The sequence below is a fragment of the Pelmatolapia mariae genome, linkage group LG14 (genome assembly GCF_036321145.2).
Source record: "Pelmatolapia mariae isolate MD_Pm_ZW linkage group LG14, Pm_UMD_F_2, whole genome shotgun sequence".
Taxonomy (NCBI): domain Eukaryota; kingdom Metazoa; phylum Chordata; class Actinopteri; order Cichliformes; family Cichlidae; genus Pelmatolapia; species Pelmatolapia mariae.
Genome location: NC_086239.1, coordinates 34,073,336 through 34,088,947, shown reverse-complemented (window position 1 = coordinate 34,088,947; position 15,612 = coordinate 34,073,336). Strand labels below are relative to the sequence as shown.

Sequence of the window (15,612 nt, the reverse complement as noted above, 5' to 3'; positions counted from 1 at the left end):
GTTTTTCAACTCTTTATGATAAACCTGATTAAATTCATACTCAATACATGATGTACAATGATGTTTTTTATAGAGCATTTTGTAGTTAAGTGTGCAGCAGAACTCTTTTGAAATGGAGATGTATGAATAAATTACCTCTGGTACACACAGAAACCTGATATCATAAAACAGCACTGTAGAGGTGTGTACTCTAAGTATGATTCATTAAATATCCAGACAAGCCTATCTGCTAAAGGAAAACAGAAGCACAAGTAATCCTTATCTCCCACTCAGGTAACCTCATAAATGTACGCATACATACTACATGGAGGCGTTAGCTTAATCCAGCAAGTGCTTTGTAAAGTAAACACACTGAATGGTTGTGTGGTTGAATGTAGACCTACACAAATTCATTCAGAGAACAAAACTGTCACAGTAATACATGGGTGTGTCCTGCTTAACTAAGGACTTTTCATATTTGGTTAAGTTAAAGTTTTTAAAGACACCATCAAACCTAAAAAATCTTTCATTTAATAAAATATAAACTCTATAAACTCTTCAGTGTGTAATTGCAAAATGAAAATCAGTGTTATTGCCCAAATGAAATGCATGAAGACTGCCTGGCTCATCTTACTGGAGAACAACCTTGTGAGACCAAACATGAATGAAATTTGTAACTTCTAAATACAAGGTAACATGAAGAACAAATCTGGAGAGATGTACATCCAGAAACACACAGAAGCTTGCACGGAAATAAGGAGACATCTTCACGTTCTCCTTAAAATAGTCTGTTTATTCTGTATTGAAACACAGGGTTCAGTCAGAGGACACTCAGTCAAGTGGAAAGTAGTGATCTCTATTCAGTTCCATAACATCAACTGCTTCTGATAGGGCTACAGTGGCAAATGCACACTTCAGAGTCATCAGCAACCAAAATACTGCTCTGTATTTGACATATAATAACATTAAATACAAGATGGAGAGTAAATGAGTTTTTATGTGTTCAGGAGGAGGCATAGTGAGACAGAACGGTCTGAGATCAATGCATCACACATGACTTTTTTAAATTGAGAAAATAATTCATATGTTGAATTCCTAAAAATACTGATCATAAAAACCTAACTAGCAAAAACAAAAGCTAACTTTCTCTTCTGACTGCAAACTGGGCATATAAACCTGTGTAAGACCATTTCTCTTCACCACTGAGGATGTCACAAACAGGACACACGTGTCCAACAAAGTAGCAAGGGTCATTTAAATCCCTCAAAGCCCCAAATAAAAATAAATATATGTATCTATGATTTAAGTAAAATATGTCTTTTCATCAAAAAGCGTCCAGGCAGCCTAGTCATTCCTCAGTTATACAGATGACGCTTTGGCCAAAGTGTATACGTTAGATACATTCATTACTTATTTTAATGCACTGACAAAAACTTATTTGTGCATAAAGTGTCATAAAACAGACAGTTGGCCAGAAATACAGACGGGCTAAAACGGTCGTCTTCAGAAGATCTGATCTGCATATAAAGAATAAATAACCTTGGCATCCTCTTATAGTGTATGTGTGTGTACATCATTGATATCTTATATGGCACGGAAACACCAGCAGAGATTGGGCACCACATACATTCAGGGATGCATTGTAAGACTTAAGAGTGCCAAGTAGGTTTGTCTGTACAGCTGATTCACACCGGTACATGCCACGTACTGATGTCAGTGCGTTTTTTATTTTGGCAAGTCAGTTCAGAAGTTTCTATTCACGATTGCTTCTCCAAAGACAAGCTTTGAGAGAAAAAGAGTGAGAGGCGGCCAAATATCTTTACTGCCCTCTCAAGGATCTCAGAAAAATGACTGCGAGCTGCTTTTATTGCAGAAACACCAACAGTCAGACATGTAATACCAGTCAGCAGCAGCCATGTACAAAAAAAAATCCTAATTTTACAAATAATATAAATAAAATATCTCAAAGAAAAGTGTTGAAACTGAAAATCTAAACGAGATTGCTGAAGCAGTGGCTTTGCTATAGGCACTATAACGTTTACAGCAGTAGCGACGAAAGAGCCCCAATTGAAAAGACACAACTGATATGCAAGGCAAACTATGTATATTTCACAAAAAGGCCATGTAGTGTAGTCATAGCAGAATAAAAAGGCCCCTGGCTTCTTGTATCTTTTTATGCCTGTCGGTTATTACTCTCCCTTTCTTAAATAAGCTCCAACAACATTCTGCTGCAGGTGGTACAACAGTGCAGTCAAAGTGTGCATAGCTTTAACAGAGGAGAGAACTGTGCAGGCAAAGGACAAAACTAAGACATAGATATGTTTGATCTATAAAATTCATATCTTTTTCTCTCCCTGAAATTCCTTTCTCTCTCCTCTCTTTCTCCATTGGATGCAGAGTAAAGATGCATGACTTTATCCAAGCTGGTCCTCATACTGCTTCCTGAAGCAGTCTCCAGCAGGGAAGAAGTCCCAGCATCGTTCCTGGTACATCTTCCACACATATGACTCCTGAAAAATGGTGCAACGTTGGTGAATACCGACTTTCAATATTAACGATTCCAAAAAAATACTAAGGAGGCCTGCACCTTTGTTTTTGAAACATCAATATTTGTCTCAAATCAATCCCTATATTTACTCACCTGTCCTGTGTGTTCTGTTTCATCTTTATTGATTAAATACATCAAGAAGAACCTGAAACAGAAACACAAATTAGACTTGACAGAAGTCAAAATCATTAGCATTAAGGGGTTAAACATGATTTTCAGATTAATACAGATATTTATACAATTAGTACAAATATCTGCTGATTTTCTATTTTAAATAACAGAGTATTATGTTTAATGGCGTGAAAGTCACATCTGTGTTTGTAATGCCACTCACATGTAATTGGCTAAGTTATGCTCTTCTAAAGTGTGTGTCTCAAAGCCATGCGGCGTCGTATCAAAGTAGTCACTCCCTATTCCACAGATGAAACACTTTGTCTAGAGGGAGAAAGGAAACTTTATGATAAACAAAATCATGTCTAGTAGTTGAAAGAGAGATGTAGGTTGCTTAAAATTAAGCCTTACCTCCATGTCCTCTCTGACTTGCTCCTGCTGGTCTCTCAGCTCTCCAAATGCATCAATGATCAAACCTGAGAGACAGACACAGGATTTCTTACTGAAGACCAAAGCGTTAGAAATCAAGTCCCTTAGACCCTTAAAAATACCCTTTTTACCCTTTTTTAATTTTTGTAAAACAGAAATATCTTCTTCACTTGTGATACTGCACAAATAGCTAAATGCTACATTTTTCAGTGTTAACACTGGCTGTAAATGCCATTTTCTGTTTAGACTTATGCTTACAGCCATTTCTATACAGTTTGCAGTGAAATTGCAGTGCCCTGTGTTATGATACGGTGGTTCAGTAAGTGTCCACAAATAACACAAAATTACCCTGGATGATAGCCAGCAGGATGACAATAACGAAGAAGAAGAATGTAATGTCAAAGACAACGCGGTAAAGCTCGTATTCATCACCAGCTGGGTCCTCAATTTCATCTCCTATGCCGCCGCCAGCTCGCACACCAACGTACATGTGGAACAGGTAACACTGCAGGAGGGGGTAAAGTCAGAGGTCAGTTTAGATAGCATCACAACCCATAGTAAAGCCGACCTCCAAAAAATCATGCTCCGTGTGTCCTGAAGTGGGTTGTTTTTTTTTTTGCTTTGTTGTTTTTTGTGGGGGGGTTTCCCCTTCCACTCACAGTCATCATGTCATCACACTTCATGTCCGGCTCATCCTCGTCTTCACTCTTGTTGTAGAATTTGCGGAAGAAGTTAAAGGCCACCACAGTGTACAGGTACACCACCACGGCCAGCAAACCCACTGTCATCACCAGCTGCAGCGAAAGGAAGGAAAAAAAAGGATCTAATGTAAAAAAAACAAACAAAAAAACAAAACAGGTCAACTGAAAGCCTGATTACGTATCTTTAGCAAAAGTGTAACCTGTTTGCCGTTGTGGGTGACAGAGGACAAAATCGTGCGCAGGGTTTTGACGCCCATTGCAATGTCAAGAAGATGAGCAGCAAAGAAGAAGTTGTTGTAGTGCCCAAGCAGAGACATCAACATGTACCAAACCAGGTAGAGGAAAGTCTAAAAGATATTTAAAAAACGCATCAGGAAGACCGCATTCAAAGCAGATTTGCTTAATGTTTTAATTACATAAAAACTGCTTCTTTTACTCACATTATCAGTGAAGACCACACCAAACTTCCAGATCTGGTATTTGATGTCAATAGAAGTTATCCTGCACAACAACAGACACATTTGCCCTTAAGCCTTTTTTAAATATAACTCTGTAAATGATATTGATTCATGTAACGAGTGAGCTTACCAGCTGAACATTGAGGTGTCAGGTTCAGGCTTTTTTCCATGGCTCATGGCGCTGACATCAAGAGAAGCCAAGTCCATTCCAAGCAGCTCCGCAATTCTCTCTCTGCCATAAATGTCCCCATATTTATCCAGAACCTGGACATCACATACAGATGTTGAGGTGACCGTTGTACTTCAATATATAACTGCAAAAATGTGGCTGACAAAAAAAGACAAAACTCTTACCTTTCTTTTCACAAACTTGTCCCAGTAATTGTTGGGGAAGGTTCTGCACAATGATACAAACATTAGCTATAGTGTGCTCAGTTTATCTTATTTATTTGAAACTCTGGCGCCTCACACATTTCATTTCCAGTTTTGCATAGATAAATATCTTCCTGCCCTAAAAACCTGTTTGTTCTCTTTTTCTTTCCTTATTTTCTCATTGCCCAACCGTCTTTCACTCTTTATCAGCTCCTCATCATCTCTCCTTGCTCTCCGTCTTCTATCAGTGAACACTATCTAATCCTGTTTGAGGTTGTGGTTCTTACTAGTAAATGTTAAATCAAGGATATATATTTGTGCTTCAAGTGCAACAGAGCTGAATCAGCATTCATCAATTTTCCTGGCTCTGGATATTCAATTTGTGTAGTTGAGGGAGGTTAATAAAACCATAAAATTATTTTGTGAAATTAATTTATGTAATGATGTTCTTAAATCAAGGAAAAGGGGTGAGTCTGTTTCATTAAGGGACTAAAATATTGGCTTCAAGTGATGATCTGGGGTCAGATTTTGTTGAGTGTTTGGTGTGGGTAAGGTTCCAGCTGGATTGAGTGCAGGTTGAGCTGAAATTTCTGGCCTGTTCAGTTATATACTTTATATCCACCTTTCAATATATGCTAATCAACCAGTTTGTTAGGTACACCTGTTAAATCGATCTTTAACACAAATATCTACCAATCAGCCAATCACATGCCTGAAACTCAATGCATTCAGGGATGCTGCCATGATCAGTGTGACCTGATGACCCAGTGCCATTCAAACAAAGCATCAGGATGGTGAAGAAAGGTGATTTAAGTGACCTTAAATGTGGCATTGTTGTTTCTGAGTATTTCTGATCTACTGTGACTTTACTGCAACCATCTCTAGTGTTTAAACAGGATGGTTTGAAAAAGAGAAAATACCCAGTGAGTGACAGTTCTCTGGGCAAGAGTGCCTTGTTGTACCAACCTGGTACTAGCAGGTTCTACATAATAAAGTATTACGAATGTATCTGATACTGAAACATGGATCTTACGGAGTGTTGAGCACCAGTCTGTCCCACTGGCCCTTGATGTCATCGTCCTCAGGCTGCTCAGTGACATAGAGGCCATCGAACTCCAGCTTTCTGGCCAGTTCTTTCTCTCTTTTGAAGATAACCAGAGGGACCTTACGAAGGTGGAGATGGAGCAGAAGATATACCGCATGAAACCTATGAAAACACACCCCTAAAACTTTTGTGGAGTAAAGAAAAGCAAACTCTCACACACCTTCAGGCAGTTGTAACCGATGATACAGAGGAAGGAGATGATGGTGTGAACAATACCAAGGAAAGCCATTGCTGGTTCCATGTAGCCAGTGCTCTCTTCCAAAAAGTAGTACAAAGGGCCTTCTTCATCATCATCATCCCCTCCGTCATCTAATCCTGATCCGTCTTCCTCAGCACCGGAGCCTTCAAAAATGCCAGAACCCTCAAAGAGACCAGAACCCTCAAACTCCTCCTCACCTGGAGGAGTGTCAGACACCTAGAAAGGTCATAAAAACATCAGTCCTCAGGGTCTTGCTAAAGCTTCTAATAATATTTTTTTTAAATCTGAAAAGAATTATTTAAGACACGATTAGAAATATTAGTTGGTGCTGATGTATAAATGTGAATATGCTTATTTTTATGCATGTAAGACTCCAGAACTAACAGATTCTAATAACTGAATTTGTAATGCACAGTGCTACGTCCCAGGTGTCATGACATCAAATTATTTAGTCAAAACAGACCTTGTAGAAGAGCAGGATGAAATTGAGAGCGAAGGCAATGAACAGGGCCAAGAAACGTAAATTGTAGAAGTTACGGGAAAGGTAGTTCTGGAAAGAAATAAAGAAATTAGCAATAATGCTGTGATAAATGCCGATAAATGCACATGCTGATAAGGTGTCCTCCATGAGTTACTAATCACAAAAGTATACTAGGAGTCATTTTAAAAATGTTCTATGTATGAAACTAATCTCTAGTACACTAGATGAACATATCAGACTCATTTTCTAGTACTTATTACAATACATAAATATGTCAGACTAAGGCTCATCGTGGCAGTTAAAATACATTCAACGCCGTGCTGAAAGAAAAAGCTGCTCACCATGAATTTAATCCTCTGAACCTCCAGCTCATTCCACAGTTTAAAGCCCTCCTTATCAGATTTCTTGTCTTTCTTCACTTTGGTCTTCACACTTATCTCTTCTTGTTCCTCAGGCTCTTCCTCCTTTATCTCGGGTTCAGGCTCTGCCTTCTCTGCTTTCTCTGTTTTCTCACCATTCTCGGTGCTTGAAAAGACAAAGAAATTTAAGCTTGGGAAAACAAAAATAGCTTTCGACTTTTGGCACTGTTTAAAATGTGATTAAAAACGTAATACATACAAGGCTGTACGCTATGTATGTGAACAACTAACAAAACAGTGCAGAGTTACAACTGTTTTTTAATCAATAACATCTGGAAATTGTTTATAATTGCACACATGATAGTGAATTCAGTGAATTCAAAATATATTATGTTTTATCTCAAGGACACATTTTAAGCAGATCCTGCTTATTTTTGACATCAGACTACAACAGGCAAACGTCTTACTCTGCTTTCTCTGTCTCCTGAGGAGCCTCTTCTTCATGTTCAACCTTTTCTTCATCTCCTTGTCCTCCTACCGCAGCAGCCAGCTGTTTTAATTATAGTTTACAATTAATTAACCAGTTACTAAAGAGTGTACATATTAATAAATAACTACGAGAGAGAACAACCCACCAGTTTCCTCTTCAACAGTGGAGTGCCCTCTGGAGTCGGAGGTTCTTCTGGTGTTGTCTCTCCCATGTCTCCAAGTCCCCCAGGAGTATTAAAACCAGGCAACCGTCCACCTTCTCTGTCCTCACCATCCTCTTCTTCCTCCTCTCCACCCACGGCATCTATGAGGTCTGCCACTCCATCTGCATCTTGGACTTCCCTAGCACCCGGTTCAGGCGGTAGGTCCCCATGAACTTCATCTTGGGTGGGATCGGGCATACTGGCCAGGATCTCTGTGACTGTCATCTTCTTGGCACCTTCTACTAAGCCTCCACCAAACAGTACCTTCCATATTAGTGTGAAGAAACCCTTGCATATACTATAGACAAACATCAGGATGCCCATCAAAACAGTGTAGACGAATGTAACCAGGCCGATAATCATGTCCTTTACCGTCATTTTTCGAAGTTTGCGGTATCGACGCCGGAGGTTACGGAAGGTGAACATGTTAAAGAAGTTAACCACGCTCTTCAGAAACTCTGCAAAGGCAGAAGCCGACTCCGGAGCTTCACCCTCACCATTTCCTTCATCTCCTTCTCCAGACTCTCCTTCATCTCCTCCACCTTCCTCTTCTTCTTCATCATCTTCTTCTTCTGCACCATCTCCCTCTGGCTCAGAGATAGATGCAGCAATGTTCATCTCAAAAATGGTGTCCTCACAGAAGTTCACAAACATCTCCATTTTCTCACTCTCGCCACCCTCGTTGACCACATCAAAGATGAACTGCCGCTTGGACTCTCTGACTTGAGGCATCTCCCACTGATTGCGGTTCTCCTCACTGATTTCAAAGTAAATGCGTTCGATCTTCCTGCTGGCTCCCATGATCTCGATACGGCCAAGGAAAGGGCGGAAATAGTTAAGCACGCTCTCTGCTTGTTCCAGGAAGTTCTGAAGGCGAGTGTCATGGGGTACATGCTCTGACAGGTTTGTGAGCAGAACAGCAATATTGAAACCGATGTCTTTTGCTGGCTCCTGGAAACGATCAGCAAACTCCTCAAAGTTGATCATTTCATTCTCATCTGCCTCTGAGCACGAGAGGAGGAACTGGATTTCAGAGGGAGAGTATTGCTTCTGACTGTCCATGGCCTTGGAGAAGTCCTTCTTTGAAATAAGACCACGTGGATCAGTCACATAATCACGGAACGCATCAGATGCCACTATATCCTTGAGCTTGAGGAACATGTCGAAGAACTTAAGGATCATCTCCACATTGCTGGAGGACTCCACCAACATGTCAACCATTTGCCTGGCAATGGTACCATTCACCACATTGCCTGATAGCAGTACAAGCAGAGATGAGATAAGGACAATATAGAATGTATCTGACAGAAAGAAGCAGACATGATCTGATAGTGAGGAGTATCTTACCTTCAAGCAGTGACAGAAGCATCACTACCATGTCCTTCTGCAGATCTAAAAGCTCCTTCAAGAGACCAATTTGACTGGAGTCCTTCGATGGAGCCAAAACGTATATACCAGAACACAAAGACACAGCGGAGAGACAAGTTTTTTAAAGTGTATTGACTAAAAAACAGCCATTTTATGTATACATTACAGTTTAAACTGAACATAATTTGCTTTTTTTTAAAACGTAAGTGAAAGGCGCTACCTCAGAGTGTGATCTACTCCAAAAATGATCCTGGGAGTGCATTTTTGAATAAAGAATATGCATTTTTATATAATAAATTGTACACTGAATGTGATAGGACGTGAGACAGAAACACAGGAAAGGTGAGAGAAGAAAATGGCTCTTCTAACAACCTTAATCTGAAAAAGAGACTGCCGGATGGAAGACAGCCATATTTGCAGACGCTAATCTTATCACTCCTGAAGGCCTGCACCAGCTGATATGACAAACTTCAAATGTTTAAGATAGGTCATAGTGGCTGTCAGGCTGGTGGAGATCTAGAGGAAAAGGATGTCATGCAAGCCAGCAAAAACTGCTTGTGAAATCAGAGTTGTACCGTTTTAAACAGCTTATCATCTACAGTAAATGAAACAGCTAAATGAAGAGAGACAATACAAGACATTAAGGCTTTAAGGAGTAAAGTGAAATAAATCCCTCAAAGAAGAAATAATTACTTCAATCACAATACATTCGGAGACACTTACCTCTTTTTTTACAAAGTGTAATTACAGTTTGGTGTGTAATAATCATCGAGGTCTAAATCTAGCACAACTCAGTGAATAACTGTAACTTTAGCTTCTTTAACAGTTAGTAAAGAGACCTAAAATCTACATCATTACAATAAACGCAAAGACAAAATATGAAGTGCTGCAGAGAAAATACACAAAGAGGCACATGTAGATGGTGCAGGCTATTAAGCAACTTATTAAAGAAAGTGTTAAGCATGAGGGCTTTAAAAAAGCATGAGGGGCTTTAAATGAAATGGATTTGGTGTGAAAACACAGATTCTTACGCCGTTTCGCTGTCCAGGATCGGGGTGCATCTAACAGAGTTACACATGAAAATAAAACTGTTATACATTAACATTTTTACTTTGTTTTTGGATTGTCTCAGCATGAATACTATCTAATGTTTTGTCAGGCAACAGCCTCCATTTCAATAACCAAGAAAGCATATATTTTTATTTGTACAAAGTACTTGTACAAAAGTAATTTTCAGGAGAGTCATATGATGTAAAAAATGCCTTTTAATCAGTGGTGTCAGTAGCAATAAAACAGCCACACAAAATTAGATTAGTAAACACTGCAGCTTCTTGTAAACCCAAACAAATGAATGACAGTAGACACGTGTTATTGAAAGCAAACACCCAAAGCACAATCAAATAGCACTGGTAGTTTAGCTTTATCGTACAAAAATGTAAAGTAGGAAAATAGAAGCAATAGAAAGGAATAACTGTCTATTTTTTTCAAGTTGTTTCTGCCAACTTTAATGAAGTTCATCTTATTCATCAGGTTAACTGATTTATTTGGGGAATTCTAATTCCACATTAGACTGAGTGAGAATAATTAGCTTTGCTAATGTAGTAGCCATAATTTGCAACTCTGAAAATGTTTTCATATTTCTCTGGGAGGAAATCTAAAATGTCAAACAAAGTTGTTGAATCGATGAACATAGCTAATAAATGTGTAGGCACAAGACAAATACTGTATGTATGAAGGAAGATGATCTTGCATTTCTAATTTAAATTTGGTTACAATCTAACTAAAACATAAAGCCAGTTAGACTTAATATATAGACAGATTACTTTACCAGGGACAAAATTTGCGAGGTTTAAATATCCTTTGATATTTATCAGACAGTTAAATATCAAAAGACTCATCAAAGTGGCAGAAACAATATGACTAAAAAGGGAGGAAACGATTAAGATTTTTTCTTTAAGTTGATTAAACCAGAGTAATCAAACAAATACATACTTTTCTCTGTAGGAACCATGAGAGAGACAGTTTATATAATTAGCATAACAAAACAGACAAATCGACAACAATTTTTATAAACAAGTACGTTTAGATTATTATAGAAAATAGTTGGGGTGGGGGTGGGGGGTTGGATTCTAAATGGAAATTTTTCCTGACACTGGGAAATAAAAACTAAAAAAGAAAAAGATTGAAAATTAATGAATGTAATGGCATGTTCCTTACCTGAGCAAGTTTCATCATCATGTGAGCAAAGACATGTAGAAAGCCCACAACAGCGTCCCACAATCTGCTGTGGGCCAGAGATTGTTGGTTCCCAGTACAGGGACCCTGAAAGTTAACACACACATTGAAAAATGAAGATAATAGTCAAGTGCACTTACAAATTTGGAAGATATATTTTTGTCTTTGTAACCAAACCAAATATTTCAAAAATTCTAAAAAGTCTGATTTTGGGAACAAAACTGTGTTTTGAAGAAAGCATATCCTAAGCAGGAATACAAAACCTTTAGAATTTCTTCTAAAAAGTCAATTTACTCTGTAATGTACAAAGTTTCCCGTTCTCCACTTAACCACTTTCTGGAGGGCCGTGGCAATAGGCAACCATATTTGGAATATCCCCTAGAAATCCTATCTTCCATCAAGATTTCTTATCGTTCATGCAGCAAGATTTTTACCTGGATGTACTCAGTCAGGCTGTTGAAGACCTGCTTGGCCACAGTCATTGCTTTGGAGAAATTCCTCTTGCCAGGCTCATCAATTATGTCTTTTCCTGAGTAGTACCAGTAAAAGTCACTAATGGACTCCTGCATGCAGGAAGAGGAGGAAGAACATGATGTTAGCAAGGGTTCTGGATGACTCTTGTTTAACTCTCAAAAAACCTTAAAAATATGGTAAATGGCCTGTATTTGTATAGTGCTTTACTAGTCCCTATGGACCCCAAAGCGCTTTACACATTCAGTCATCCACACATTCACACACTGGTGATGGCAAGCTACATTGTAGCCACAGGCGCCCTGGGGCGCACTGACAGAGGCGAGGCTGCCGGACACTGGCGCCACCGGGCCCTCTGACCACCACCAGTAGGCAACGGGTGAAGTGTCTTGCCCAAGGACACAACGACTGTCTGAGCCGGGGCTCGAACTGGCAACCTTCCGATTACAAGACGAACTGCCAACTCTTGAGCCACGATCGCCCTAATATTAGAAATATCAGAAGCTAACTGTAATTTCTAATTTTTATGATATACTGGACTCATATTAAGACTCTTGTCTTTTTGAGCTCCCAGAAGTCATTAATAAGAAACATTTCAAAAGCTTTATTGTATATAAGGTGCTTAATCCTCAGTCTTACCAAGATCAGGGTAAGTACTGTATATCTGACTGACCTGGAGTCGAAGAAGGTAGTCCACAGTGCAGATGATGACATTTATAGTAGTTGTGCTGCCTGTCTGAGTTCTTAAGTAGTTCTGAAAATCTGAGGATAAAAGGAAAAGAAAATTAACTGAATTGTCAAAATTAAAGAAGTCTACTTTTAAAAATTCAGACATACGATAATGCACCAGGTGCATCAAGTGCTGACTTTCAGCTTTAATTCAATAAGTTTTATAAAAATCTGGCATTAACTGTTTAGGAATTACACAGTTCTATATACAGTGTCCCGTGGGGAGACCCAAACAGACGTGAAGAAGATCTGTCGAGAGCAAAGTAAAGGCCGCCAGAATGATGTGGACCCAGCCCACAGCCCAGAACAGAGTCCGTTGGCGTGGTGTTGTTGTGGCCCTATGCTCCACCAGGAGTCTACAGGCTTGATGATGATGATATACAGTGTCCCATTTTCAGAGCCTCAATCAAAATTAATTTACGGAAAATTAAGTAAAAACAATATCTCAAATTAATTTAAAGCTTTGAAACTTTTCACTGTAATTTAGATAAGAGGCCCAGTGAGATGTTAGTGCAAGTGATGGAGGCTATCATAAAGTTTAAAAACCAAAATAAACCCATCAGAGAAATGACAAAAAAAAACTTAAGTGGTGACTAAATCATTCTTAAAAAGGATGAATGCAAAAGTGCACAATGAAACACTTGTATCAGTGGTTAATAAAAACAGCTTCACAACTTCTAACCAAGTCCAAAATGCTGTCGTGGAGGTAGGTGTATCATTGTCAAATTCTACAATTCAGAAATGCTTTCATGAATGGAAATACAGACATTTTACAACATGATGCAAACAACTGGTTACACTGCAGAGCAGGAACGTCAGATTAGAGGTTACCAAAAAATATCCGAAAGACCCTGCATAGTTCTGTAAAAATATTTGGATCAAGGAAACCATTATCAACTAGTAGCAGAATGATGGGAAGTCAAAAATATAGAGAAGAAAATGGTAAATGGCCTGTATTTGTATAGCGCTTTACTAGTCCCTAAGGACCCCAAAGCGCTTTACACATCCAGTCATCCACCCATTCACACACACTGGTGATGGTAAGCTACATTGTAGCCACAGCCACCCTGGGGTGCACTGACAGAGGCTGCCAGACACTGGCGTCACCGGGCCCTCTGACCACCACCAGTAGGCAACGGGTGAAGTGTCTTGCCCAAGGACACAACGACCGAGACTGTCTGAGCCGGGGCTCGAACTGGCAACCTTCTGATTACAAGGCAAACTCCCAACTCTTGAGCCACGATCGCTCTTGACGTAACACTTTTACGTCAAGAGTGATCGTGGCTGCCAGTGGAACTGAGTCACTAGTGTTTATTGATGATTTGACTGCTGATTGAAGCAAGAGGATGAGATCTCAAGCTTACAGGGATACTGTACGAGCACTGAGCAGCTCGTTCAGCAGTAGACTTTTACACCCACAGTGTAGGAAGGAGTGCTACCGCAGGTCATTCTTACCAGCAGCTGTCAGACTCTATAATGCAGCTTAACATCATGTTGGTCATCTTACTCACCAGCTCTTCCTTTTATATTTTATTTTCCCTTGCTGTAAAAGCTCTGTAACACCGAAATGTCTCCTCCATTGGATAATAAAGGTTTATTCTATTCCATTCTATATTCCCCACTCATATTCAGCCTAAAGCAATCAGACTTTGCTTCACAATGCACATGGATAATGACTCCAAGTATGCTGAAAATTTCATTTATGAAATACAAAACTTAAAGCAAGTCTAAAAACAAGTACAACTGAAGGTGGCATCACTCTGCCTTGTGGAAGATCACTAAATACAGCCATGGTGTTTGGTGAATAGATTTGTTTTATTTAGTACAGCCATGACTTACCATTATTGTGGCCCTCACAAAGAAGTTGAAGGAAGCGGAAGAGGTCACATGTAAATTCATCGTCTGCCATCACTTTCTCATCTAGGATGAATAACAAAAGGCATGCTAATTAATCTGTGCGAAAGCAGGTTTCCACAGTCCCAGACAGAGAACACAAAGTACACATGAACTGCTTTTATTCTGTTAGAATATAGTGGTAAACACAAGATTATGTATATTAGGAGTAAAGGTTAACGCTATAGTGGAAGTAAAAGAAAATGCTAGGGTACCTTTAGCTCACGTTTCTTTAACATTTTAATGTTCTTTTGCAAAACTTGAATTGTACCCTTTTTGACCTGATCTATTTGACTTCACCTTACAGAAGTTGTAGATAAAGATTCAGACCAGTTTTCTTTCTATATAGTTTATATATATATATATATATTATAAAAAAAAGAAAAGGGAAAAATGCACCAGGAGATCAAAATATCCAATTATTTTGTCTTCGTACAGGAAAATATAAAAACAAATAATTTTTTAATTGGAAATTGTAATTTTTAATTGGTTAATTGGAAACACTAAATTGCCCATAGGCGTGAATGCAGGAGTGAACGTGAGTGCGATTGGTTGTCTCTGTCTTAGCCCTGTGACAGACTGGCGACCTGTCCAGGGTTTACCCTGCCTCTCACCCTAAGACAGCTGGGATAGGCTCCAGCACCCCCTGCAACCCTGAAAAGGATAAGCGGAAGCGAATGGATGGATGGAAATGATTTTTTCAAATGACCAATTATAGAAAGATTATGGAATTTAGTATTCAGGTCAGTTTACCTTCATTAAGCGCACTCATCAAATAGTTAAATATTGTAAACCAACTTTATATTGTTCATCTACACATTTAACACTGCTGGATTTAGATTTTATTAGCATTAAAAGTTAAACAGTAAGCGCAAATGTTATTTATAGGAATAGGTCATGAGTGGACATTATTTAAAATCACATTATTTAATGTTTGTGAAAATGAGATTCATGTTTGAACTTGAAGAGCCTGTGACTGTGATGGAAGGTGCATAAATGTGTATTGCAAACCATCTCAACATTTTTTAACACAAAAAATCTGCACAACTCAGATGAACAAGAAGTGTCAGCCACATCACACTGTAGTGGACAATGAAAGTACACATAAAAATCACAAAATAACAGAAAAATACAGCTGAAAAAACAGGACATGGATACTGATGGTAAACACATAAACACATAAACACAGACATAACTTCCACGGCACACCACCATGCAGTACAGATCTACTGAACTCTGTAAACTCCTGTTAGCTATCAGCTTGGATGTTGGGGGAAAATCAGGGGGAATGCAGGAAAATGCACTTTAATAACCACTTTTGTCAGTATTTATGAAGGAACTGAGAAGACTTTCATAATTTCTTTGCAATAGAATCTAACCTAAACATTGCACCTTGCTACATATACTGCAAAAATATCAATTTCACAGTTCTCTAATAGCATGCTATCAGGTAAAAACAGTTTATTTCCAAAAGATGCACAA

General features: G+C 38.9%; 1 protein-coding gene across 1 annotated transcript in view; it reads right to left on the bottom strand.

The window, feature by feature from the left end:
• Window positions 1-751: 751 nt before the first annotated feature.
• The window catches only part of ryr1b (ryanodine receptor 1b (skeletal)), a 67,868-nt gene continuing 53,007 nt past the window's right edge, over window positions 752-15,612 (bottom strand). The window contains exons 87-109 of the mRNA XM_063493728.1: window positions 14,077-14,157; window positions 12,182-12,270; window positions 11,472-11,600; window positions 11,020-11,124; window positions 9,834-9,863; window positions 9,023-9,052; window positions 8,782-8,863; window positions 7,378-8,687; window positions 7,210-7,292; window positions 6,725-6,908; window positions 6,366-6,452; window positions 5,864-6,118; window positions 5,632-5,762; window positions 4,581-4,623; window positions 4,357-4,490; window positions 4,209-4,269; window positions 3,969-4,115; window positions 3,727-3,861; window positions 3,416-3,572; window positions 3,050-3,114; window positions 2,862-2,962; window positions 2,621-2,672; window positions 752-2,489 (exon numbers count right to left, since the gene is read on the bottom strand). Coding sequence (XP_063349798.1) covers window positions 2,394-2,489; window positions 2,621-2,672; window positions 2,862-2,962; window positions 3,050-3,114; window positions 3,416-3,572; window positions 3,727-3,861; window positions 3,969-4,115; window positions 4,209-4,269; window positions 4,357-4,490; window positions 4,581-4,623; window positions 5,632-5,762; window positions 5,864-6,118; window positions 6,366-6,452; window positions 6,725-6,908; window positions 7,210-7,292; window positions 7,378-8,687; window positions 8,782-8,863; window positions 9,023-9,052; window positions 9,834-9,863; window positions 11,020-11,124; window positions 11,472-11,600; window positions 12,182-12,270; window positions 14,077-14,157 — 3,587 coding nt within the window. The 3' untranslated portion in view covers window positions 752-2,393. The remainder of the gene's footprint in view (window positions 2,490-2,620; window positions 2,673-2,861; window positions 2,963-3,049; window positions 3,115-3,415; window positions 3,573-3,726; window positions 3,862-3,968; window positions 4,116-4,208; window positions 4,270-4,356; window positions 4,491-4,580; window positions 4,624-5,631; window positions 5,763-5,863; window positions 6,119-6,365; window positions 6,453-6,724; window positions 6,909-7,209; window positions 7,293-7,377; window positions 8,688-8,781; window positions 8,864-9,022; window positions 9,053-9,833; window positions 9,864-11,019; window positions 11,125-11,471; window positions 11,601-12,181; window positions 12,271-14,076; window positions 14,158-15,612) is intronic.